Here is a 25707-nt window from a genome sequence, read left to right as displayed (position 1 = left end):
AACATATGTAAATTGTCATCCTTTCATCATTAAAATGATGGCAGATAAAAACATAGCTAAACCAAATGGCAGTGTGCACCAGGCAGCAGGTCAGACTATCTATATATATCTAAGAACAAGCTGACATTTGCTTGTTATGCTCATATAGTTTCAAAGGAAAAGGACTTACACTCAAAGAATAGTGCCATATTTGTAAATAAATATCTTATTAACAAAACATGTAAATAAAAAGCCTTAGTGTTTTTAATATGTGTAACAGACATACATACACAGTCCTGTAAATGGGAAACTGTGTGTATTTGTAATAGTGGAGTCATGTTAAAAAAAAAAAAATATTAAAAGGTTATTTTTATAAATTGTGTTATAGAATCGGTAGGCCACGCCATGTCTAATCTGTGGGAAGTTGACTGACTGACTTTATCCACACCATGCTCAGAAATGCTTATTGTAAAATATTTTATCACAATATGATGAAATATTGTCATATTGCCTACCCTGACTGGAGCTGAAATCAATGTATCTACTATGAACTCAACAAGTATTTACAGGAAGAAAACATTTTATGTCTGACTGCATGAAAGACTGCATGAAAATATCTATAGCTAGACTGAAATCATCAGTGCTCTGCCCACAAACTGTTCACAGAACTTTACAGAATGCTCACAAAAATCTGATTCAACCCTAAATAAGCTTAAGAGTACATTACTAATATCAGACTGTACTTTATGCCTGTGAAAGGCTAGTTTGATATTGGTGTAGTTTTCCGTCATGTAATAAAGCTAACGTAAGCAGGTGGGCCATTTTCGTTCTGTTTCCGACTTGTCTAGTTTTGATTAGCTACAACAACTAAGTCCACCTCAGAAGTGTTGCATTTTAAACTGGAAACTTAATGTTATGTAAATTCATTAGGTCGCCTTTCCAACCTTGCAGCAGTTGCTATTTGTGGGCGGAGCATGGACAGGTTAATTGTAAATTGGATCACCTCTGATTTATGCTTCCTTCAAACCTCCAACACTAAAGAGCCTGTATAACATTCAAGTGGATTGCTGCATGTACTGCTTGGAAATTGTATGCTTGTGATGAGCGCGGGGGTTTGCAAGATTTCATGCACACACGCACACATACACACAGAAACACAAAAACACAGTTGTCAAGAGACCCCCGCTGGGAAGGTAATGCATGTAGAAGAGTGCTTTTCTTGCTCGGAGAGCTTATCAGCTGCATACATATGTACTAAACCTTCAAAGGAGAACTTATAACAGGTTGCATAAGGGGTGTACAACTGAAACATGACCAAAATGACCAATGCTGTGGAAGATCTACACAGAAAAGCGGTAACTGCTTCTTCTCTTGCCTCATTCTCTTTATCATCTCTATCCATCCATCCATCTCCCTCTGTTCTGTCTCCCTCTCTGAGGTGGTGTAGGGTTCCCCTGGCACTCCAGATAACCCACAGAACTCTACAGAGATCAGCCACACTCTCTCAGTGTCATCTCAGCTTGATTTTTAACACATCTGGCTGAGACAAAACACTGAGTTTTAAATAATAACATTGCTTCCATAGTAAACACACCACAATCCTACCATGTCTTTTGTTTGTTTTTTTTTTATTTTCCCCACAAGTACAATTTACCGCTGTGTGATCCATGCTATAGCACGCTCATGTGACTGGATAAGCTGCATGAAATATATGGAGTACATGTTATAGTTTCATTTTGCTCTTCATGATTGGAAATATCAGTTTTCTCTGTATGTGTTGTTGATTTGTAAACATTTTTGTTTACAGAAACACTCAGAAAAACAGGTACGGTGCAGGATGAATCTTTCATTCATCAAACGATATAAATGTACCCTCAAAGATACAACACTGAGTGCGTTTACATGCACTTAATAATCTGATAACTGCAGAAAATCAGATTTTGTCAGTAATCCGATCAACGTGTTTACATGCACTTGAGTAATCAGTTAATGTGAAAACTCTGGGTCTACATGAGTCAGTTAGTAATCCGATTTCTAACCTGACTGCTTTGCAATCAGCCAATAACAGAAGAAGACGTGACATAAATGTAATATAAAACCCAAATTTCATGCCGCAGCTGATTTTTTAAACATCACGCTGCTTTACCTGAAAATATTAACACACATCGTCTAGAAGATGAAGAATATTAATATCCTTAATTTTGTCAAGCATGTAGCTGTTTTTAGCGTCGCTCCAAAAAGTGTTTTGTTGCCGTCTCATGGGTGCTGTGTTAAACGTTCGTTGTTTATTACCGGTATTGCATGCGCAGACTAAGAAATCCAAAAGAAATCAGAGTAAGAGTTTACATGCACTGAAAACCTGATTACTGACTTAAATCCAGCTCTCTTCATCACATTTCCTAATCAGATTTCTAGACCTTACTCTGATCTAAGAAATGATCATTTGAATAATCAGATAACTGCAGAAATTATTCAGTGCATGTAAACACAATACGTGATTTTAAGGTCCAGTTGTGTGCTTTAATATTTTAATATTAATATATAAAAAAAAAAAAATTATAAAATGTATAAAAAATATACATTTTTTCCCAGAAGAAAAGTGTGGAGTTAAAAATATTGCTTCAGTGGATTATGATACAATTTTGTTCCCCAACTAAAGTTACTGAAGGTGTACCCTTGAGGATACCTCAGTGACAAGACAGGTACCGCCCCAGTGACAGTGCAGTACCTTTTTTTTTCTGAGGGTGTACGGTACTGTGCAAAAGTCAGAGACTGCGTTTATTTATTAAATTTACAGTCAAAGCTACAGGTTATTCATTATTTAGCATCAGGAAAAAAGCCAAATACCTTTAGTTAACAGAAAATTACACTGAAACCTCACAAATTAAATACGATATAAAATCCAATACATCACTCTTTCCCTTTATTATGGCTTCCATTCTTTTTCAGCGGACTTGCTGTTTTTTTTAAAGGAAATCTGCAGGAATACTTTTTTACACCTCCAAAGTTCAGTCTTCGCAGTTAGATGCATTTCCTGCTTCCAACAATTCAAGTAATCCCAAAATCATGTCCAAGTCTGGACTCTAGGGTGGCCAGTCCATTGCTCTGAGAACACTAGTAACTTTACTGTTTAATCTGCATTTTTTTTAGTTTTTGTCTATGAGTAACAGCTTCTTGACAGCTACACATCCTTTCATCCTTTCATAGTGTTGTCTTCTCACAGTGGAAGGACCAACTTTTGACTGAGTTCTCTTTGAATACCCTTTCAATAAGCACTGTATCATTAGATTCAATGTCTCAGCGAAAACCAACATAACAAAAACAAAATATAACATAAAAAAAATATATATATATAGCGTATCTTTAACTCTCTACTGTATTGTTATTATTATTATTGCAATAGTAAGTAATAAGTAATGTAATAAATAATAAGCAATACTTGTAGAAAGCCATTATAATGAACAGATGAGTCTATGTCACTAGTTGTTCATTGGGTTAAGGTACTTCTTTTGCCCTCTTCTCTAATTAAGTTAGCCAGAAGGGTCTAGAATGTGGAAGGTTTGCTGGGTCTTACTGGTCATACACACATACAAATGTGCACATATAAAAACACACAAAGAACATACATACTCACACACACAAACACACACACACACACACACACACACACAAGGCTGTGTGATGAGAGGAGTGCTAACACTGCTCTTTTCACAGGAGATTGCCATCACATAACCGAATCAATTTGGGACCTCTGAGACCGTTTGTGTTTCCAACAAATACCACAACAATTTTCTGCCGCTGTGTAAAAAAAGGGGGAGAAATATTTTTCGTTCAACCGCTCTGGAACATGAAATGGAGAACGTGATGCGGTAAGCTGTAGTGCTTCATCATAGTGACATCCAGCAACCATCAGGAATCAGCATGCAGCCCTTCAGCAGCGGACCAGAGCCATACTGCTACTGCTCCAGCGGTTTGATGCACTGGGCTGGACATGAAGAACATTAACAATCTGAAGCTCATTATTGCAGTGGGCATCATTCAGAGATGCTTACAGACTCCTTTTCTGTGCAACATTACATAGCAGCGTGACCCTTCGGCCTAGACCGCAGTTTAATAGAAAAACATAAAATACAAAGTGAAGCGTTACAGCAGGTGCAGCATGGAGCCAATATATGAATCACCTCCACCACCAACGCCTGGAGGCTTTTCATATGAATGCACTGAGGCAAAATATTATCAGAAGAGACACAGAAGGGTGGAATAAATAAAGAGTCGGAAGCGAGCATTTATATTACTATAGTGTCCACTGAGGGTGAACCTGAGTCTAGGCTGTCTGTGTGCATGTGGAGCTGCAGCTCAGGACTGATTCTTTCCAAAGGTACAACATTTTGAATGCAGATGGGGCCAGAGTCAGGGTACTGGGGCGTAGCAGGTAAAGTGATTTAAACGATTCAAACTCAACCACATGATGACCTCTTAACCACAGAGCAGACCACACAATGTAATGCTGACTGCACCTCAAGGAGCAACCAATAAATTTTCTTTGAAAAATGTCAGAGTGCATACCGGCTGTTCGGAAGCTCTGCACTACCAAAAGCAGTTAGGAATTCCAGGCGGCGTGATATTAGAGAGGTCAGCGTGCTCCTGATATTCTGGCTGAACAGTGAGTAAGTGGTAAAGCCACTTCTAATGCTGGGGCTAAGTAACTAACTGCTCATCAGATGTTAAAATTTTCTCCTTGCTTGAATTTTATGTTGGCCTTGGTCATATTTAAAATCATTACTTCGAAGAAAACAACTTAAAGGTTTGAGTTTATCCTACCATTCAAAAGTTTGGACTCCCTTGTCGTTAGGCCCACCTCCTACAAAAAATGATTCAGTTTAAAGTTATATTTGCAATGAACTGCAAAGCAATCAAATGAATGCTGCATGGAATTTAAGAAGCATGAACGTAAATAACATGCTTACGACAATTTGGTGAAGAAATTTTGTCATAGTCTCTCATTTACATTCCCTTTTAATCCTCACTATTTTGAAATGGATAAGGGGCGTAATATGGATGTATATGACATTATACTGTCACTGACTGGAATCTGCATCCACTGTTGGTCTCACATTATATATTAAAAGAAAAGACAAAAATGGAGAATTACATTTTTGACTCGTCAGCGATAATGCATAAATGTATCTGTATGTATATACACTGCTCAAAAAAATAAAGGGAACACTTAAACAACACAATATAACTCCAAGTAAATCAAACTTCTGTGAAATCAAACTGTCCACTTAGGAAGCAACACTGATTGACAATCAATTTCACATGCTGTTGTGCAAATGGAATAGACAACAGGTGGAAATCATTGGCGATTAGCAAGACACACTCAATAAAGGAGTGGTTCTGCAGGTGGAGACCACAGACCACTTCTCAGTACCTATGCTTTCTGGCTGATGTTTTGGTCACTTTTGAATGTTGGTGGTGCTTTCACACTCGTGGTAGCATGAGACGGACTCTACAACCCACACAAGTGGCTCAGGTAGTGCAGCTCATCCAGGATGGCACACCAATGCGAGCTGTGGCAAGAAGGTTTGCTGTGTCTGTCAGCGTAGTGTCCAGAGCCTGGAGGCACTACCAGGAGACAGGCCAGTACACCAGGAGACGTGGAGGAGGCCGTAGGAGGGCAACAACCCAGCAGCAGGACTGCTACCTCCACCTTTGTGCAAGGAGGAACAGGAGGAGCACTGCCAGAGCCCTGCAAAATGATCTCCAGCAGGCCACAAATGTGCATGTGTCTGCACAAACGGTTAGAAACCGACTCCATGAGGATGGTATGAGGGCCCGACATCGACAGATGGGGGTTGTGCTCACAGCCCAACACCGTGCAGGACGCTTGGCATTTGCCAGAGAACACCAGGATTGGCAAATTCGCCACTGGCGTCCTGTGCTCTTCACAGATGAAAGCAGGTTCACACTGAGCACATGTGACCGACGTGACAGAGTCTGGAGACGCCGTGGAGAGCGATCTGCTGCCTGCAACATCCTTCAGCATGACCGGTTTGGCAGTGGGTCGGTAATGGTGTGGGGTGGCATTTCTTTGGAGGGCCGCACAGCCCTCCATGTGCTCGCCAGAGGTAGCCTGACTGCCATTAGGTACCGAGATGAGATCCTCAGACCCCTTGTGAGACCATATGCTGGTGCAGTTGGCCCTGGGTTCCTCCTAATGCAGGACAATGCTAGACCTCATGTGGCTGGAGTGTGTCAGCAGTTCCTGCAAGATGAAGGCATTGAAGCTATGGACTGGCCCGCCCGTTCCCCAGGCCTGAATCTGATTGAGCACATCTGGGACATCATGTCTCGCTCCATCCACCAACGTCACGTTGCACCACAGACTGTCTAGGAGTTGGCGGATGCTTTAGTCCAGGTCTGGGAGGAGATCCCTCAGGAGACCATCCGCCACCTCATCAGGAGCATGCCCAGGTGTTGTAGGGAGGTCATACAGGCACGTGGAGGCCACACACAATACTGAGCCTCATTTTGACTTGTTTTAAGGACATTACATCAAAGTTGGATCAGCCTGTAGTGTGTTTTGCCACTTTAATTTTGTGTGTGACTCCAAATCCAGGCCTCCATTGGTTAATAAATTTGATTTCCATTGATGATGTTTGTGTGATTTTGTTGTCAGCACATTCAACTTTGTACAGAACAAAGTATTCAATGAGAATATTTCATTCATTCAGATCTAGGATGTGTTATTTGAGTGTTCCCTTTATTTTTTTGAGCAGTGTAGATGTATATGTATCAAATGATGATTGTAGATGTTTTATTCAATTAAAAGTATCTGGGGAACAAAAATACTGTAATCTATTTATAATATTTTGGGGCAGGTTATCTGCTTTAAGTGTTGATGAGTACTTTTCAAATACAAGGCATTCTGTATAAAACTTCCTTCACAGTGCTATGCAGCTTTCTTGGTTATTACAGACTCATCTAAACCTCTGTTCATCATTCTGGACACATCTAAAATTTCTCCATTACTTATTTATTTATTTATTTTTTTCCATTTTTCTCTCTCTCTCTCTCTGCATAAGAGACATCAGTGTGCTTGTGCAGAGCCCCAGATGGCAGTCTAATTGTGATGGAAGGCGAGTGCTGTTGAGTATTAGCAATGGACTAAGATGGATGAGAAGGACCGAGGGGGCAATGAAGGGGGTAATCTGGGGCACGAACCCGTCTCTTTGTCTCTCATCACCAATGTGGACGAGTGGAGGCTATCACTATTCCTCTATCCATCTCCTCATGTCTCTTTCCTCATCTTTTTTTCTCTTTCATACCATCATAGAGCAGTGCTTCCCAATCCTGGTCCTGGAGAACCGCTGTCCTGCACACCTGATCCTACTAATCAACTAGTTCGCCGCTTAAATTACGTCTTGCTGGTGATTCATCCAGAGACTTGGATGCTGTCCATATTTTCTCTGTGCTACCATGTTTTATATCAATGAAGCATGATGCTGCTATTGTTGGCTGTGCTGCGTTAGTTTCACAGCAAGCGGGCATCAGATTACCAATAAGAGGCGACATGTGAAGTATATTCTTATTCATTTGTTTGCGTGCTTGAATTGCCTTGTTAGATCACTGGTGAGTCTAAATTTGCGATCTTTGGAAGTATGTATGCCACTGAAGCAATGAAAGACTCCTCAAACTATGTCTAGCACCATCAGGCAAGCATGGTGGAGGATCAGTGCAAGTCTGGGGATGTATAACATCATCTAGAGCTGGTGATTTGTTTTTGACTGAAAGCTGAACAAATGAATTTTAATACATCATTCAGTACCTTCTGGAAAAAGCTTGTGAACAAATAACTTCTACAGCAAGAACCCCAGGCACACTGCTGCGACAAAGTAGTTGGTGGTTTTCTCAGAACAATCTACTGACCATCCCAGAGTCCAGAGCTGAATGTGTTTGAGATTACTCAGTCAATGAGAAGCAGAAAACGCAACCAACTTCTAAGACTGAACTTTAGAGGTGTGGAGAAATATTCCTGCAGATTTCTTTGAAAGACTAAAAGCAAGTCTTCTGAAAAAGAACAGAAGGCAAAGTGTGGACACACTAAGCACTGAAAATGTTGGTTTGTATTTAGTTGTTTAGACTTCTGTGCAATTTTCTGTTAAATATGTTTTCTTGTTTTTTTCCTGATGCTAAAAAAAAGAATGAATAAATCACTATTTTGGCTGGAAATTATATAAAAGAAAGCATGGTCTCTGACATTTGCACAGTACTTTACATGAAAAAATCCATTTCTCCTCCTCATACATATGCCTGTTCATGGTTCCCTTGTCCTTTTTGAACCCTGTGCCACACACTGCGATCATTAGATGGCCCTATGCTCAGTTTACATGGTAAGGTACAGCCTTAGTAAGTGAATATTCATTCTAAATGCATTGTGTGTGCATACTGAGGCTGCCTAAAAGGGAATTTCACCATTTTTCAAAATTTCTGAATGATTCAGTCCTTCAGATGTAAACAGAGTCATTCAGAGTGGTTTGACATGAAATGATTAATCGTAGAGAAACTTACAGACTCAGACTGCTTTATAGTGGTGGTGATAGGAACCAGGGGTCACCATGTCTACAACACAAATATGCCATTTTATTTACTATCGAAAACCCCCAGAGACCCTACATTTGCCTTCTGAGTTTTTATATTTAATGGTGATGGTAAATAGTCAGAAATCTGAAAAAAAGTTTTCTTTAGTGACTATTTTGCCTTACAATGTCCTGCATCTACCCCTCTGCCATGAATAGATTAAAAATAAAATGTATTAAAATACATTTTAAGCCAAAACTTTATTATAAAACTATCATAAAACAATGTGTCAGATATCAAGCAGCATATATCTGACTGTTTTACGCAATTACTTTCTGTGAGGGAGCTGTTAGAGGCATTAAACTCTTCAGACGTCTGGTTCCTATCACCACCACTGTGAATAATTCTGACTCTGTAAGTTTCTCAAAAACTGAGCATTTCACACCAAACTACTCTGAATCACTGTGATTTAATTATGTAGATTTTTTTGAAAAATCGGTGGAGTTCCCCTTTAAAGGCTTGTGATGTGCCTTCTCATGTACATACATTTGGCCCACAGTACTGAAATTTTTATGTGAAGATTGATTCTAAAAAGTAAGCATCTAGATCACTACAATAGAGTACAGACAGGAGAGTCTGTCCTTGCGTCTCTGTGGACCTGTATCTCTATCTGTGTCCCTCTCTCTGTCACAGCTTTTTATGTCCTAGTCTTGTCACATCTGCACTGAGCTGGTAACTGAGGGACCATGAAAAGTTTGAGGGTGTCGAGATTTGAGCTTGGACAGGAATGTGGCCATAATGAAGATGACTAAATCAAGGAAACAGAAATGTAGCAGTCATCAAAGTGCTGTCAGCTAGCTGGCGAAGACTCAGTCTGGACCCCTGAGCGCTCTGTGCAGCTGTTAGGCAGCAGAGCTGGAGGAGAAGCACTTATTAGGCACATGAGCTACACAAAGCTCAAACTAGTGGGTGGAATTTTAAAGTACGGGGAGCGGAGAGGCCTCTCCCCCTTTGATCAATGTTTCATTCGGGTGAAGCCCACTTCAAAGATTTTGCTTAGCAACCAGTTGTCTGCTCCTAGGCTCTCTAGCACGCTTCAATTACAGTAGCGTACAAGTGTGACTGTGCATACAGCGGCACTTGTCTAGACGGCAAATGATACAAGAAAAGTTACAATAGCTTTCTTTTAATGTTCAGGAGTCATAGTCATCAATGGCAGTAACAAACGTGGTAGTTTTATATTAATTCTTTCTATGGCTCATTGAAGCAAGCACAGAAATTCAGTCTAAAATTTGGATTCTAAACTAAATCAGTACCACACTATACATTTTGAACCACAATTTAAAGTTATTGTTGTGCACATTCTTGTATTAGAACATAAAAATCTCCATACATTTACATTTAATAACTACTTAATAACTAAGTAATACGTTTAATATAAAAAATATTTTTAAATATCAAAACATTTAGCATTTAACTTAAAAATCTGGGAAATGGAAACTGAAACAGGGAGGGGGGGGATTTCCTGTTAAACAGCAGGGGGCATAGTCATAATGTTCTTTGAAAAACTTTTTCAAACTTCCGGTTTTTGGCACTTTGGTTTTGTTTCATTTTTTTTACAACAGTAGCTGTCTAGCTAACTCACTTACATTTTCTAGTTACACGCTGATGTATCACACTTGGTATCATACATAACAACTGATTGTTGACCTTAAATAATAACTTAATAATTTAAAATAGAAACCAGGAAAAATAAAGAGTTCCAGGTCTTCATATAACAGTTGCGAAATTCTTTAAATAACTCAGTGTAACTGAGTAGGTGAGGTGCAGTATATGACTGCAGTGGTTGCTGCAGTGTGCTCTGGCAGGCAGGTGAGATGGTACAAGGTCGTCTCCTAAAAGTGACATCGAGAACAAACAAAGCAGCACATCAGCACCCTGTCCCCCCAGCCACTCAGCTGCATCTGGGAGAGCTATTTGTAGAAAGAGTGAGAGAGTGTACTCCTGCACCTCTCTTTTCCCTGTCTCCATCATGGACAGTATGCACAGATGTTGCTGGACTGAAGGTTACCTCAGAGGGCTGTGGCCACGCTGTTATTAAGCCTGGAATGCTCAGGGACACATACAGAGTTCCAGGTTTTCATTTGACAGTTATGATATCCAGTAAGTAACGTGGAGTTAGTAGGTGAGTATGTGAGGTGTAGTATAGGAATGCAGTGGTTGCTGCAGTGTGCTTTGGCATGCAGGTGAGATGGTACAAGTTTGTCTCCTAAAAGTGACAGCGAGTGCATCATGTGCATATGCGTACGTTTTAATACAAAACGAGCATGTTTTTTTTGCCGGTTTGCAATAACCTAACATATTAAAAACTAGCCAGGTTTGTTTTGATATGTATGTTGACATTTCTGACAATTTTTTGAGAGTACTGCTTTGTGATTAATGCCATTCCCCACAGATTTTATAGCCTTATTGTGATGTCAGCACTCATCAGTACTCAAACCTTCAGGGGATAGATTTTCAAAGTGCGCTTTTTTTCTTTCTCTTTTTCTAGCCAGTTTCTCTCCACAATTTATTCATCGCCAATTCCACCTGGTATCACATTATGCTATCAAGCTGGGATGGTAAGGGGTAGCATATGCTTCCTCCGAGACACGTGATGTGATGTTTTTAAGCTGCTGCTAATGCAACTTCATTGAACAGCTCAATGCGCTTGGAGGAGAGTGCTAACTGCCAATTCTGTTATGTTAGCTAACAGATGCCTGCACTGACTAGTGTTACCCTGAGTGATGGGGGAGAGGGGGGCCAATCTACCCACCCAGAGAAAGTGAAGCCAATTATAGTGTTTTGGCCTCCTGACCATGAACTTGGGAATACTTGGGTGGTTGCACCACTTGAGATCCCCCAATATGTGCTTTTAACAACAGCTTGGAAAAGAAAACTTTCAAATGATTATGCAAATTTGTTCCTCATACAAAGGAAGACTTGTTCTCATACGACGTGTTCACAACTTGAGCTTAGGATAAAAAAAAATGCCATAGCATTTTTTATGTGTTATTTCTAGGGCACTATTCAAAATAAAGCAAATTTGTAAAACTTACCATGTTAAGGCCTTTGTACAAAAGGTTAGCTTTTTTTTGGTCTTATTCCTTCTATTCAATCACGTTCAGACGACTCTCAGGAGGATTTTATCTACTGATTAGAGACCTTTGCACAAACACATACTACATGCTAAGGCTTTTTATTCAGCAACGACAGGGACTTCAATGCAAACTGGTTAAACTATTCTTGGGTTATAAAAGTGTGTAATAAAATTTTGGGTCCTGGCCATGTAAGGGGTTAAGGGGTCATCACCAAAATTCTTCAAATGGATTAGAGAATGGAGATGGTTCCATATGGTAAAACTGATCTGAGATCAGCTAATGGAGGAGCAGGCTACAGTAGGTACATCCATTCAGAGACACTAAACACTACATCACACACTGGGGCCAGGGTCTGCCACTGGATAATATATGGCACAAAAACTATGCAGTGCAGAAACACAAGCTAATACATTCGCCCCTGTGACCACTCTTGTTAGCATGCAATAAGTCTAGGACATATGATAAGAGCTTTACTTTAGCAGCCAGTGCTCTATGCACTCAGCACTCAGGTGGTCTACAGTAAAAACCTCTGGGATAATTTACATTGCAGAAAGCAGGAAAGCCTTTAAGAACTGTTCTAGTGTGGTCCCATACTGGAAGCCTGTGAGAGGGATCATATCAATGGTTTGAAAACGACTTGGATGCATGCCTCTAGGTAGAACTTTTGGTAAAGAACCTTACATCTTGTTGAATATCCATTTAGGGAACCAAAAGTATCTTCTATGGCATCACCCTAAAGAAATTTTTATTTTATTTTATTTTCTGTATCCTTATTTTTAAGAATACATATATACAAAGAAAGCCTTTAGCAGCTTCCATAGTGTGATCTGTACAGCCTTTGAGGAGGCGCCATTCTGCACTGTCTGTAATCAGACTACTCTACAGTAAAACTGACTTGTCATTAAATTCTATTTCAGGGTGGGAAATGAGTGAGATGGGCTTGTGGTGATTTTATAGCCAATTACATCACACTTAGTTATGCAATAAAAAAACACTTAAGGGAGAGAGTTATTGGGGGGATAGTATGGATGTATGGATGGATGGATGGATAAGTGATGTGTTTGTGTGTGAATGCCAGTCACACCTTTTGTAGCAGCTTTTTTGGGAGAGACAAAGCTATAACTCATTGGTTCTTTCCAAGATTGGAAGGATGGAAGTGTTAAAGTGGCAGCAGGTGCACAAAAGTAAACAGCGAACAAATGAAATACTGATAGATTTGATATTTATCTGTTGAGGCTTCTGTGTAATTTTCTGTTAAATATATGTTTCCTGCTTTTTTGACACTGGAAAATGAATAATTTGTACTTAATCGCTGTTTTGACTGGAATTTAAATAAACAAAGTGTGTTCTCTGACTTTTGCACAGTATACGAAAATGTCACAGAATAATTATTCATGACTCACTGTATTAAACATCGTGTTGCCTCTTACTTTCAGTGTAGCGCTTTATTTGATTTCATGTTATTTAAAATGCCAATTTGGCCCATTAAAGCAAATAAAGTTATTTGTGTTGCGACTTCGGCTAATGGAAAGCACTGGCAATGTGCCAGCATGTTTCATCTGTTCATTTAGCCCACACAGTCTGAGCTTCGGGTCAGAAAAGAAAAGAAAATCTGGCTAAAGAAAGGGGCAATCAGCCACTGAACAATTTAGCTATAAAGAAACTGGAATCGGCCATTAAAATTCATGGCTGGTGCACCTCTGTGGCCACTCTGGTGGCCAACCTACGTTATGTTATGACAACATTAAACTCCCAGGCAATGTTTAGAAAAGGAGATCAATTCAGGTCTGATAAACAGCTATTCTTTCCCTCAGAGTCCAAACCCACAAAAAGCCATTTGGAACACATTTATATATTTTAGCAAAGAATTACAGGCACAAATCCTGCCTAATACACAAATCCAATCAGATTAATAAATAAATAAGTGCAAAACAAACATGATTTAGGCACAAAAGTCTGTGATCTCGTTCCAGCCTTAAATCCGATGTGGATTTCATCTGGCCGGGTCAGACAGAAGTCAGACAGACGTCTGATCCTCCAGTACTTAGTGAGGATGTGCAGAAGGTTTGCTCTGAGTGCTCAAACTGGCCTGCTGACAGGGGTCTCTGTAAAGTCTCCATAGCAACAACAGAAGAACTTTTCCTCATCATGGCAACCTTAGACTCATCATGTTAACCTTTGAACCTTTGGCCTGTTAGTAACAAGGTGCGTGACGAGTGTGTGTGTGTGTGATGTTTGTGTGAGAGAGAGCAAGTATTAGTGTATGAGTCTGTGTGTGGTGTATGATAGCTGATATAGTAATGTAGAATTTTTTTATATAGTAAATCACTTTAAAAAACTTTTTTTTAGCTTTTTTTTACATTTTACCTTTTACATTGTATGAACATTTCAAAACCAAAATATATGATTTAAAATGACTTGCACTTAAAACATATTTACTTTTTCCATACAGTTTACAGTATAGAGTAGGGATATGCTTCACTTTTTTGCTCCCTCATACAATTCTTTAATGTTGAGTACTAGCTGAAAACTGAAACTTGTCCATAATGTGACATTCTAGACTCATTTTGCCATACTTTTCTTTTAATTGCCATTTTATAGTGTGTTTAATAGTCTACTGTACAAATTTGATTGACCGCTGTGGTGATCTGCAGCAAATCACTTAATTTTGATAAGTTCTAATATCCAAGTAGTGTTACAGTGTGAATACCCTATGATTTCATATTGCTCTAATGTGTGTACAGTAGCTTGCTCCCTTCTTTTTTCAATGCTGTGTTTCTGTTAACATTGGTTTAAAACCTGCAGCCAGTAAAACAGCTGGTGCATTTCAAAACAGTATTGTTTTCAACTGGTGACTCGCAAGTTAAAAATGTAGCTGGAGTGTATTTTGCACATGCTTCTGGTTGCGTAACATAGAACATAGACAAATTGTTTTGGCAACAGGATCATATTTTTCGTGCCACTGTGTTTAGGTAAAACATGGCTAGTTCAAACACAGTCTAAACACTCACACCGTAGATAATACATTTTCATATTCCATCGTAAAGACACTGACCATACTTCCTCAAGTACACCTACTTGTTCCTACACTCATTGTTCATTCTATGAGGAGCACTTGCCAAGGACGTTGTATATATTCTAAGTCAGTGCTGACAGTTTCTGCTCCACTCTTACCAGCATGAGACTAACACAACTCCACAACAGTGTCACTGCAGTGCTGAGAATGATCCACCACCCAAATAATACATGCTCTGTGGTGGTCCTGTGGAGGTCCTGACCAATGAAGGACAGCATCAAAGTTGGCTAGCAAAGTATTCAGCGAAACAGGATTACAGTCTGTAACTGGACAACTACAAAGTGCAGCTATATGGTAAATGGAGCTGATAAAATGGAAAAGAGGCGTCTGAAAAGAGTCCTGACTTCTGCAGGGTGTAGACAATCGCTGTTTATGTCAGTTCTACAGCCACACAAAAAACAAGAAACAGAATTGGATCAGACTTAATATGCTCAATAGCCAATGAATTCAAATATGCCTGGATTGGCTCTGATCCCAATGCTTTGGATCAGACTGAGACGTCCCTGTTATAGAGCAAAAATTATGAAATTCAGTACACAGAGATATGGAAGTGATTAGCTGGGTAAAAGGGCCTGATTGTGATTTTGTTGAGTGCTGGTTGGGGTCTGTGTGTGGTTAGGGAAGAGGGCTGCTGCTAATCAAATCTCCCTCCTTAACCTCATTAGCGGGTGCTTGAGCGACCTGCCATCGCCTAATGGCTGCTTAAACAGCTCTGTCACTGTTAATATCCTGACCTCGTCTCCATGGCTCTGTCATGTTTCCTAATGAGATCTTTAAAGACCTCTCTGAAATGGGCTGTGATGTTTAGAGTGATACAAGGAGAATTCTGATCTCCTCCAAATCCACTGTGATGTGTTCACTGCTTTCTGTCGGTCGATTCTGAAAGACCTCACACAAATTACCTTCATTACGGGGTGAAGAGGTCACACCCAGACATTGTCTAAACACTTGATTCATTTAAAATTACTCCTTGGTTCCTGTGATAACTGTGACTTCGAGGGTCGGTTTCCTGGAGAGGAGTTAAGCCTACACAGGATTCTGAATGAAGATTTTCCACTGGAAAGAAAATGTAGTCCAAGATTAAGCTTGCCTGTCCAGGAAATCGGCCCCTAAGGTTTAAACCTTTAAGACCAAACATATTGCTGCTGTTACAATGAAGACACAAAATGTGAAAAAATTAATTTCTGGTTTTGAAGTTTTTCTACATGTTTGCACATTATTTTTGTCCTAAACCACTGAAAGTGTGTGTTAATAACAGGGATTACTGAAAAGTTGGGCTTGATTTAGAATATATAGATCATTTGATAAGAGTGCAATATATGACCAAGTTACAATAAAAAATATAAACATATTCTCAGCCAGCAACTTTTAGGCTTAGGTAAGACACTGTAAAACAAAGGGTAAAAAATCTAGCGGCTCATATTTGTAATATCCTCAGATGCACGTTTGACCCAGCTAAGCATTTGGGTAACTGGGTTACAGTTATTCAGTGCGTAAAGCGTGCGACTCAACTCGGCAATGGCCCGTCCAAGGCCAGTTTACCTCACACCTGCTCCCCAGCTGGGAGCGCGGCCCTGTGGGGCTGAGCTGCTCTCACAGTGCCCTGAAGCCTGGTGCCATGTGGATCTCACCCAGAGAAGAGGAGAGAGAGAGCTGTGCTAACCTGCACCTTCTGCGCACGCCGCTTGTCTGCTCTTTGGTTCTGGTGGTAAATGCGGCTGAAGTTGGAGACGATGACAGGAACAGGCAGAGCGATCACCAGCACGCCGCTCAGAGAGCAGATAGAGCCAAAGATCTTCCCTGCTATTGTCTTAGGGACCATGTCTCCGTACCTAGAGGGACAGAAGGAGAGAGAGAGAGAGGGAGAGAGAGAGAGAGAGAGAGAGAGAGAGAGAGAGAAAGAGAGAGAGAGAGAGAGAATTTCTGGCATTAATACATGTCCAGCTTGTTTCTACAGATTGTCTCTCTGGGGAGCTGTTGCCATGCCTAACTGCAGAGTTAAACACACACAAACATATACACACACATATGCTTACAACAATAAACATCACTCAAACTGCAGATCATTCATGTTTCATTTGGTTAACAGTTTAACTGTGAATGCTTATGTGGGCAGAAAAAAAGATGTAGGGGAGATCAGGGCACAACTTAACATAGAGTAAAATGTAACTGGGATATTTTATGTATTTAAACAGGTTTAAATAAAACAAACTAGTCACTTTCTTGTATTCTCATAGCACTGCAACCTGGAATTTCCATAGCAATCTATATTTTGCGAGATTCACCATGAAGCTCATGGCTTTTGTACCCCCAAAATAACCTTTTCCTTCATACTGTTAATGTTGTTTGATTGCTGAAGTCAGAAGTCAACACTTTTTTTTGTTTTAAAGCTGCACTATGTAAGTTTGGGGATTTGGAGATCTCTGGTGGAAACGTGTAATTACATGCAATGTAAAGATCATTTTATAACATTGGTTGTGCTTCGGTCTAGGCCTGAGTGATATCTGAAAATGATACTTTCACGATATTTAGCACAATATTTTCTAGTTTAAAAAATCATGATTATTGATTATACACCTCCAAACAAATAAAAAGCAGCACTGCTGTGCCTGATCCACTCAAACCAGCGCAACACTCAAAACACTCAAACATTTTTAAAATCATTTAGCAAAAACATACAAAAAAAATTAGGTTGTACCCCACATTAATGACTGAACATCAACTAAACAAACCCCCACAGACAACAAAAACAACTTTATACCAGTATATCAACGCTAATAAATGAGTTTCATCAAGTACATGACATTGGTTTTATCAGGTATATGACCCTGGGTTCAAGAAAGGTGCTGTAAAAGAAGCAAACAAACAAACGAACAGTATCCCCTCATCCAAAGAAGCGGCATGAAATCTCAGACGTAGCTACTGCTTTCCAACTTAGCCCCCCGCCACCATGTGCAATGGCCTTTAACAGCACGGAGAGGAGCGCACTCTCAGACAAAGCTGAGACCGAATGGAGCAATTTAGAAAGAAAACAAGTTTCCTGAACGACTCCGATTATTATATTCAGATACCACAATGCAATCCTGGACAGCTTCGAACCCAAAAAACACAATTAACTTCACTCTGTTAGATTTCCTCTCTCATTCAGGAAGCTGAACAAAGCAAGAAGGAACATTTTCAGGCATCAGAGACAGATAAGACCAAGTTATATGCTACGTGCTGTGTTAGAAATAAAAAGGCATGCATTAGTTGTACAAAAGCAGGAGGAGGTAATTTGTGCAATGTTCTTAATAGTGCTTTTGTTGGGCCTGTTAGCGTGGGGAGAAAGATGGGAAGGAAAATGGGCTGAAACAGAGGGAGAGAGAGAGAGAAAGAGAGAGAGAGAGAGAGAGAGAGAGAGAGAGAGAGAGAGAGAAAGAGAGAGAGAGGAGGAACGACGCAGAGCTGTGGACTGATGAGAAATTTCACTATCAGTAGAAAACACTAACACACACACACACACACACAAACACACACACACACACAGCTTTACACACTCTTTTATAATGCCATTGCTTTCCATGAAGGAATATTATCTTCTCCATATTTTTTTCCTAATGGACAGTAACATTAGTTGTATTTGCTTTTGAGATAAACTAAGTCTGTTCAGTATCTGGCTGAGTGGCTTTATTAACACAACTAATCCTGTTCCATCATTAAATTAATTTAGTAGCGGAAGTGCATGATAAAAGTAAACATCCTAATGAAACACATACAATACGGCGAGGGAAGGATTACAGCGGCTCTGTGCTCTGTCTATTCATTTAGACCAAAAAAAAGGGCTTTGTGGGAGAAAGGCAAACAGTAATTTGTAATATAATTTATCTGCTCTGCTGGATCATCACCATAATGGCAATAAAAAGAAAGCTCTTTCATCAGCGACACAAAGGATGCAACAGATGTGGCTAATTTCCACAGGCAGGAAAGGCTAAAGGCTGTGAATCAGTTTGGAGATCGTGTTGTGGAATGGATGCTAGAATGGGAAATGGTGCCATGGCAGTTTAATTAAAAAAGAATATCATAAGTGGTATTCTGGCAAATAAAGTAGGCTTCAGTCAGTACTCAAACTAAACTAATCTGTGTTTAAAATTGGGGTAAATGTGCCTTAATGCATCATTCTGCATCAGTCTGAGGATGGTGATTCAACTGCATTGATTTTTGAATGTCAGAACTGATTATAATAGATTTTAACAGTATTCAATCAAGTATATGCTAACTTTTTGGCCAAAATAAAAATCTCACATAACAACTACCCCCAAAAAGCTTGAAGTACTGTTTTCATTGCCTATATTGCATTACAGCAGGCACATCTGTGTATTTAGTATTCTTTTAGAAACAATTCTGAGTTGTGCCAATATAACTGAATCAAACTGAACTGTGGTAAAACTGGACACTGAAGCACTGAAAATGAAGACTGATTCACTGTTTTAACCTGACCAAAATCTTTACCATACCACAATACTGGGTCCAGGCTAAAACTAATGAAGTGATGCACTCGCTAACAGATCCCACGAATAAAAGAACCTGAGGTCACGTGAAATATGTGTGGGTTCATTGGTCATATGAAAAGTCAAACTTACTGAAACCGACTTTATGAATTAAACATGAGGGCAGCACTGTCACCTCACAGCAAGTAGGGCCTGGGTTCGGTTCCCTGGCTGGACAACGAGGGTCTTTTCTGTGTGGAGTTTGCATGTTCTCCCCGTGTCTTTGTGGGTTTCCTCCGGGTGCTCCGGTTTCCTCCCACAGTCCAAAGACATGCAGTCAGGCCAATTGGACATGCTAAATTGCCCCATGTGCGTGTGAGTGTATATGTCTGTGTGTCTGCCCTGTGATGGACTGGCAACCTGTCCAGAGTTTACACTGCCTTCCGCCCAATGCATGCAGCTCCCCCCATGACCCAGAAGAATAAGCGGTTTAGAAAATGTGTGTATAGCTCATACTCCATGTCCTTCCAGATTTTCCACGACCTGTATGAGCCCTTTTTGGTCGTTTTTTCAGTCTAAGAGCATCACAGACCAGTCACATACATCTTTATTCATGGGAGGAAGCAAACTGTTCTGAGGTCAGACATTTACAGCCAATTTAAGTAAAACAGACCAGAAACGGTAGAAAAAGGTCATACATTTTTATCAGTAATTCACTGTTTGTTTCCCCAGGTCATCTTCTCCATGCAAGACTGTCAAAGTCCCATTTATCAGTTGAGAACCTGACTCTGATGATCTGCGAGAGTGGACCAGCGCTGAAGCTAAAGGTGCTAGCTGCCGTAGGAGTGCTGCTCTTTCACTCAGAGGGTCCGAAATCACACGAAAGGAGCCCATCAGAGTCGTGAGCTTTCAGGGAAAAGTGCCAAGCACTCCGTCTCATTCTCACTCTCTCTATCTCTGCTCCTTGACCTCGCATCCTTCCCTTTCTCGTTCCCCCCTTCTCCTCAGGCATTATGATTAACCTTGGCTGTGACATAGAGCTATCAGAAAGAAACAGAGAGGGAGAAAGAAAGAGAGAGAGAGAGAGAGGGAGAGAGAGAGAGAGAGAGAGAGAGAGAGAGAAAGAGGGAGAGAGAGAGAGAGAGAGAGACCTTCAATGCTCTACTAAGTGCTAATGGCTTCTCTTTTTCACACAGTTGGTTTGACACTAGAATGAGTTCCATTTACAACCAGTGTTAAAATGTTCTTGCAACTTTGTTCTCTCGCACAAATCTCAGAAGACATACTTCCACCAAAACCTACTTTTGAATATGTAATTGCGTGCTGGCCTGAGAAAATGCATCATTAAAAATGCATAACTGTGCATTGCTTTAGTAATGACTGGGACTGCCTTAAGGGAGCATATTTGCAGATGCACTTTCAGAACAATGGATCTAAATGCTACTCCACTAGAACAGCTGACAGGAACACGTTCTGCTTATATAATTCAATTTTGCCAGCCAAAGATCAACAGAAGTACATAAATACAGATATTATGTTGTGTAGCTGATACTGTACATAGTATGCAAAGTGACAAATACAGTTCCAGGTACTATTACACACACAAGCAGTAGAAGAGTATGCTGTGCAGAAAGCACAGCTGTAAAGTCCAGCTGTAAGGAGAACACTGCTGTGTGTTCATGAACTGATATTTAAATAGAAAGACAGTCAATAAAGGTGCGATTAAGGGCCCCTTAATTAACCTCCTGGACCCCCTGAATGTCTCAAAATCAAAATTCTGGGGGGTCCCTGAAAATGAACTTGTGATGTTATGCTCACATATAAATTCAGGGAAAAGTCATTGTTTAGCTACTTTTACCCACCATCGGCGAGCTTCTATCTATGGTATTCTTAACAAACTAGTAATGCAGCACTGGTTTGCCTCAGGGTGGTGCTGTAGCAAACTGGTTCACCCAGTTGGTCCTTCATAGTCTAGCAACTGTATATGCCCAGGATACCTCTATAAAACTTAACAATGTGCCGCAGCATATTTGTAAATCTGAGAACTTGCCAAGTTTCCCCGAGTTTGGTGGAAAAAGTGAATTGTTACTCATTTCTCAAACCAAAGACAAAAGAGGAGATGTGTAAGATCTCAGTTAATGTGTAGAAGATCGCAGTACCAACTAGAAAAGAGCATTTCCACAAGAAAAACTGTTAAACCAAACAACTTCCTGCTATTGAAGCTAGCATCAGTGCTGCTATGGCGAGTGAGTTAGCAGCCAGCCAATGTGGGACCCCCGAATGCCGGGGGGTATTTCGCACACTGCAGTCAATTAAGGGTACATAAGTTTCAAAGTATGCATTGTGCTTTTTTCCACACTGATATAAATGATTTTCAATACGGACGTGAAAGAGAAATGCCAGCATTCATTTTGCTTTTATTTTCTTTGATCAAAGTCCAATTGCCAAAACAAGGCAGTGTCTGGTGAAAGCATAATTAACAGAAGTCATTTTCTCAGAAGACAAATGCATCAAGCATGAAAGATCAAACAAAAGTAAATAACAAGTTGCTTCCCCATGTGCACTTGGCAAAACTTCATAACGAAGAAGAAAAACAATTACTCTGGACTGCAATGCTGCTGTACAAAAGTGAATAGAGCAGTGTTTTTAATAGAAACTAGAGCTGTAGCCAAACCATCAGAGGCCAGTCTGAGTCAAGTCCAAGACTTTGTAGGAGAAGAGCCCAAGTCAAGACCAAGAACAGTTTCAGATTTTATTCAGAATATAAAAATAAAAAAGAAAGTGGAAAAAACATTGTAGTTCATTGCACATTCACTTTTATTCATCATACATGATATATATTAATAAATATTATACCTTGCAAAATATAACATTACATAATATACAGTAAAAATATTACTAAGTAGTATTATATTATAGTCTTAGTCCAACTTTTCATTGTAAATTTTGGAAGCAAATGATGCTGAGGTTATTCTCTGTGCTTCCTTCCCTAAAACATATTCAGAATCAGCACCTAAAGTCAACTGAATATAAACCAAACAACACATTCATTTTTATTATTAAATATAAATAGTAATAATAACAATCCAATCTGCCCTCAGGGGATGTTTACACTTCGGAGTCAAAGCACATCAACAAACAAATAAACCCTGTTAGGCCATTATGGAATGATCAATCAGACCCTCAACTGGCACTGAACAGATTTTATTTCAACATGTAAAGAAAACACTGTTTTAGTTTGCTTGAAGGTTTTGTTGATATTCAACAATGACAGCTCAGTTTCCAGTTACGTCAGACGGAAACACTGCACTCGGCTTGTCTCGAGAGCAGTCCACCTTACTCTGAGACCAAAAATGATGTCTAGACCAAGACAAGACCAAGACCCTAAATGAATTCCTTAAGACTTGAATATACAACACTAAGAGAAACCATTCCAATTTATGTCAACCTAACCAGGTACTAGATGATAACTACAAATAATATTAGAACTACAAATAAAACAAGCAACATGTTGGAAATGTTTAAACAAACACACTTACATACATAAAATCACTCTTTATTGTATTCATGTTATTTGTTCTTATACTAATTTTAATGTTAGCAAATAGATACTGTCCAATTAAACAGCGTTTCAAACAGATATTTCTCAGATGCCAAAACTTTTGCACAGTACTGTACCTGCTGTGGGTGTTACCAAAGCTGATACATAACAATTCATAAAGTATAGAGCAATTATCTGCCTTTACCAATATGATTGAGATCTTTAAGCCTCACTAATGTCCTAAATATTTTATAGAATATATTGTAATTGCCTTTTCACAGGGTTTATGGTCTTGTAACCTTAATGTCTTGCAAATTATATGAATAGTGATCTGTATGTCGTAATTCTCCTAGACCTGGATCAGAGATTTGAGTTTCAGAGAAGAATTAGCACCGTGTAGGAAAGAGGACAGGGAGCAGATACATGAGTGTGTTTGTGTCTCTGGCTAAAAGCTCAGTGGCAGTGATGATAGACAGATCACTCTGTCTCTCGCTCTCTCTTTAGCAGGGTTTCGGTGCACAGCAGAGGCCAGCGCGTGTGTGTGCTGTTGTGTGTAATTCCTGTGTTGCGCACTCATTCGGTGTCCTTGTTCTGATTTTCCTCTTGTTCGGCTCTTTGTCTGACTGCACTGCTATTGTTACTGCAGTGTCTCTCAGAGCTGCCAAACAAAGACCTGCCTGACTCTCATCCTCAAACAGAGCAACAACCTTTAACAAACAGCCTCCGTCACAGTCCATCACAGAGACAGAGAGAGACTCAGAGACAGAGAGAGCGAGAGAGAGAGAGATACAGACACAGCAGGAGAGAAGGAGAGAGAGAATAAGGAGGTAGAAAAAAGAGACAGAGACATTGAGAGACAGATAGAGACAGATAGAGACAGACTGAGACAGAGAGAGAGAGAGAAAAAAAGAGAGAGACAGACAAAGAGAGATATACAGATACAGCAAGAGAGAACAAGGGAGGAGAAAAAGAAAGAGAGTCAAAAAGAGAGACAGATGGAGACAAAGACAGAGATAGACAGACACAATAAGAGAGAAAGAAAAAGAGAGAGAGAAAAGAGGGAGAGAAAGAGAGAGACACAATGAGAAGGAGTGATAGAGAGAGAGAGAGAGAGAGAGAGAGAGAGAGAGAGAGAGGGAGAGAGAGAGAATATGTGATTTATAGCCAGACATCTTTGATTTGACAGATATTCATTCTGTAGTGAGTAAATCAATGTTCTTACCAAAATACCAGACACAAAGACAGTCAAAAAGCCATAAATCCAAGACACAGTAAATGTTACAGAGAGTATATCTGATCTCTGTGAGTGTATGGATTGTGTGTGGATTGTTCAGTGTTCTTTGTGAGGAATAAATGTTCTTTCAATGATAAAAAGCATCAAATTCTGTGAAAAAAAATTACTGGTCCTTGAAAACAAAAAGACTACCAACAGACAAATAGACAGTAGACAACAGACAAATATAATAAAGTAAGATGTTTGATAAATATTTCAAATTAACTGGACTCAAGTAAATCCTGCCTGGCTGGTACTGACCACTGCCTGCAATGTCTGAGTGTTGGATTGCCCCAAATAAAGCTAGTCTGTGCTTGCATTCTGCCTCAACGCCCCATTCGTTACAGTTCGTTCCACTTTTCCTGATTATATAAAAAAAAACAAAAAAAAACTTCGAGTTCATTTGTCAACTAAATGTATCTGTACTGTCATAAATCCTTTTTCTCTTCACTTAGCAAGAGCATGTAATCTGTGTTTGGATATCAAATCCATGTAAATAGTAAGACATCAAAATGGCTGGTAAGGAAGCATAGGGCTGTGAATGTGAAAGGGGTGGGGAGAACTTTCACAGACAGTTAAACACTCTTGGCACCATAAATTACATGTTTAATACTGAGTTGTTAATCTTAGCAAAGTTACCCACGTCATACGTCAAAGTATGTTAATGTCACTCGCAAAAAAAGCTCACAAAGAAGCTCCTGCTCAATGTGTAGAACTCAAATGCAAAACCAACAATATAAGGATGAAGATATGAAGACAACAGCAGATATTTAAATCCTTGGAAGATTCACTTGCTTTCTCAGAAAATCTGTACTTCACCAAAGTTCTCCTTGAATACTTCAACACGCTTGCACCATAAAATTAATCTGCTTGGGGAAGGGGTCTGAAGCACAACCAATGTTACAAAATGGTCATTGTACTTTGCTTGCAATTACACATTTCCACCAAAGAGGTCTCCAAATCCTTGAAACTTACGTAGTGTAGATTTAATTAATTTTGTTTAGTAACACTTACAATAAAATACAGGAAAACACTGCATGGAAAAATGCTCCTTCTTTGGAAGTGTGTGTATGGTATTCTGACTGGCACAAATGGATGACAGAGAGGATGTTTTGTCCTATTTCTTCAAAAGTATTGGCATAAATATGCTTAATCAATGTACATTTTGGTTGCTTGGCAGATTTCTAAGAGTTTAATGAATAATTACAGCCTGTATGATTTTGGGTTTTTCCACAATTTCTACGAAATGTGAAAAGTGCGCTCTTCTGTCAGTGAGATTACTTACTGCGCTCTTCTGTCAGTGAGATTAATTTTTTTAGGAAGTATGGAGTAAAGTAATTCCAGTACAGACAAGTAATTAGTAATTTGCAATGGATTACTTTTTTGTGAAACTACCTCAACACTGTATGCATAGGCAGGATATGCTCATTCTAAAGAGCTTACTACTCAGAGAATTATATCAAAAATCTTACATCTTCAACAATGGTCTGTATGGTGATGTAACACACAGTCTCTGCTGGAATCCTATAATCTTCTTCTAAGAAGATAAAACTACTACTCATGATTCTGTCTGAGCTATGATGGAATAGAGAGAGGGAGAGAAAGAAAGAGGCAAAAGGCAAAAGTCAGAGACCACCCTTATTTAATTTCTG

General features: G+C 39.6%; 1 protein-coding gene across 1 annotated transcript in view; it reads right to left on the bottom strand.

Annotated features, from left to right (window-relative positions):
• The window catches only part of kcnd3 (potassium voltage-gated channel, Shal-related subfamily, member 3), a 165823-nt gene that overhangs the window by 11483 nt on the left and 128633 nt on the right, over positions 1–25707 (bottom strand). Inside the window, 1 exon segment of the mRNA XM_036578721.1 lies at positions 16439–16607. Within this exon segment, the coding sequence (XP_036434614.1) occupies positions 16439–16607 (169 nt within the window).

This window comes from Colossoma macropomum, unplaced genomic scaffold (assembly GCF_904425465.1).
Source record: "Colossoma macropomum unplaced genomic scaffold, Colossoma_macropomum, whole genome shotgun sequence".
In the NCBI taxonomy this organism is placed as follows: domain Eukaryota; kingdom Metazoa; phylum Chordata; class Actinopteri; order Characiformes; family Serrasalmidae; genus Colossoma; species Colossoma macropomum.
Note: the sequence above shows the minus strand (reverse complement) of the source record. Positions and strands in the feature narration are given on the sequence as shown.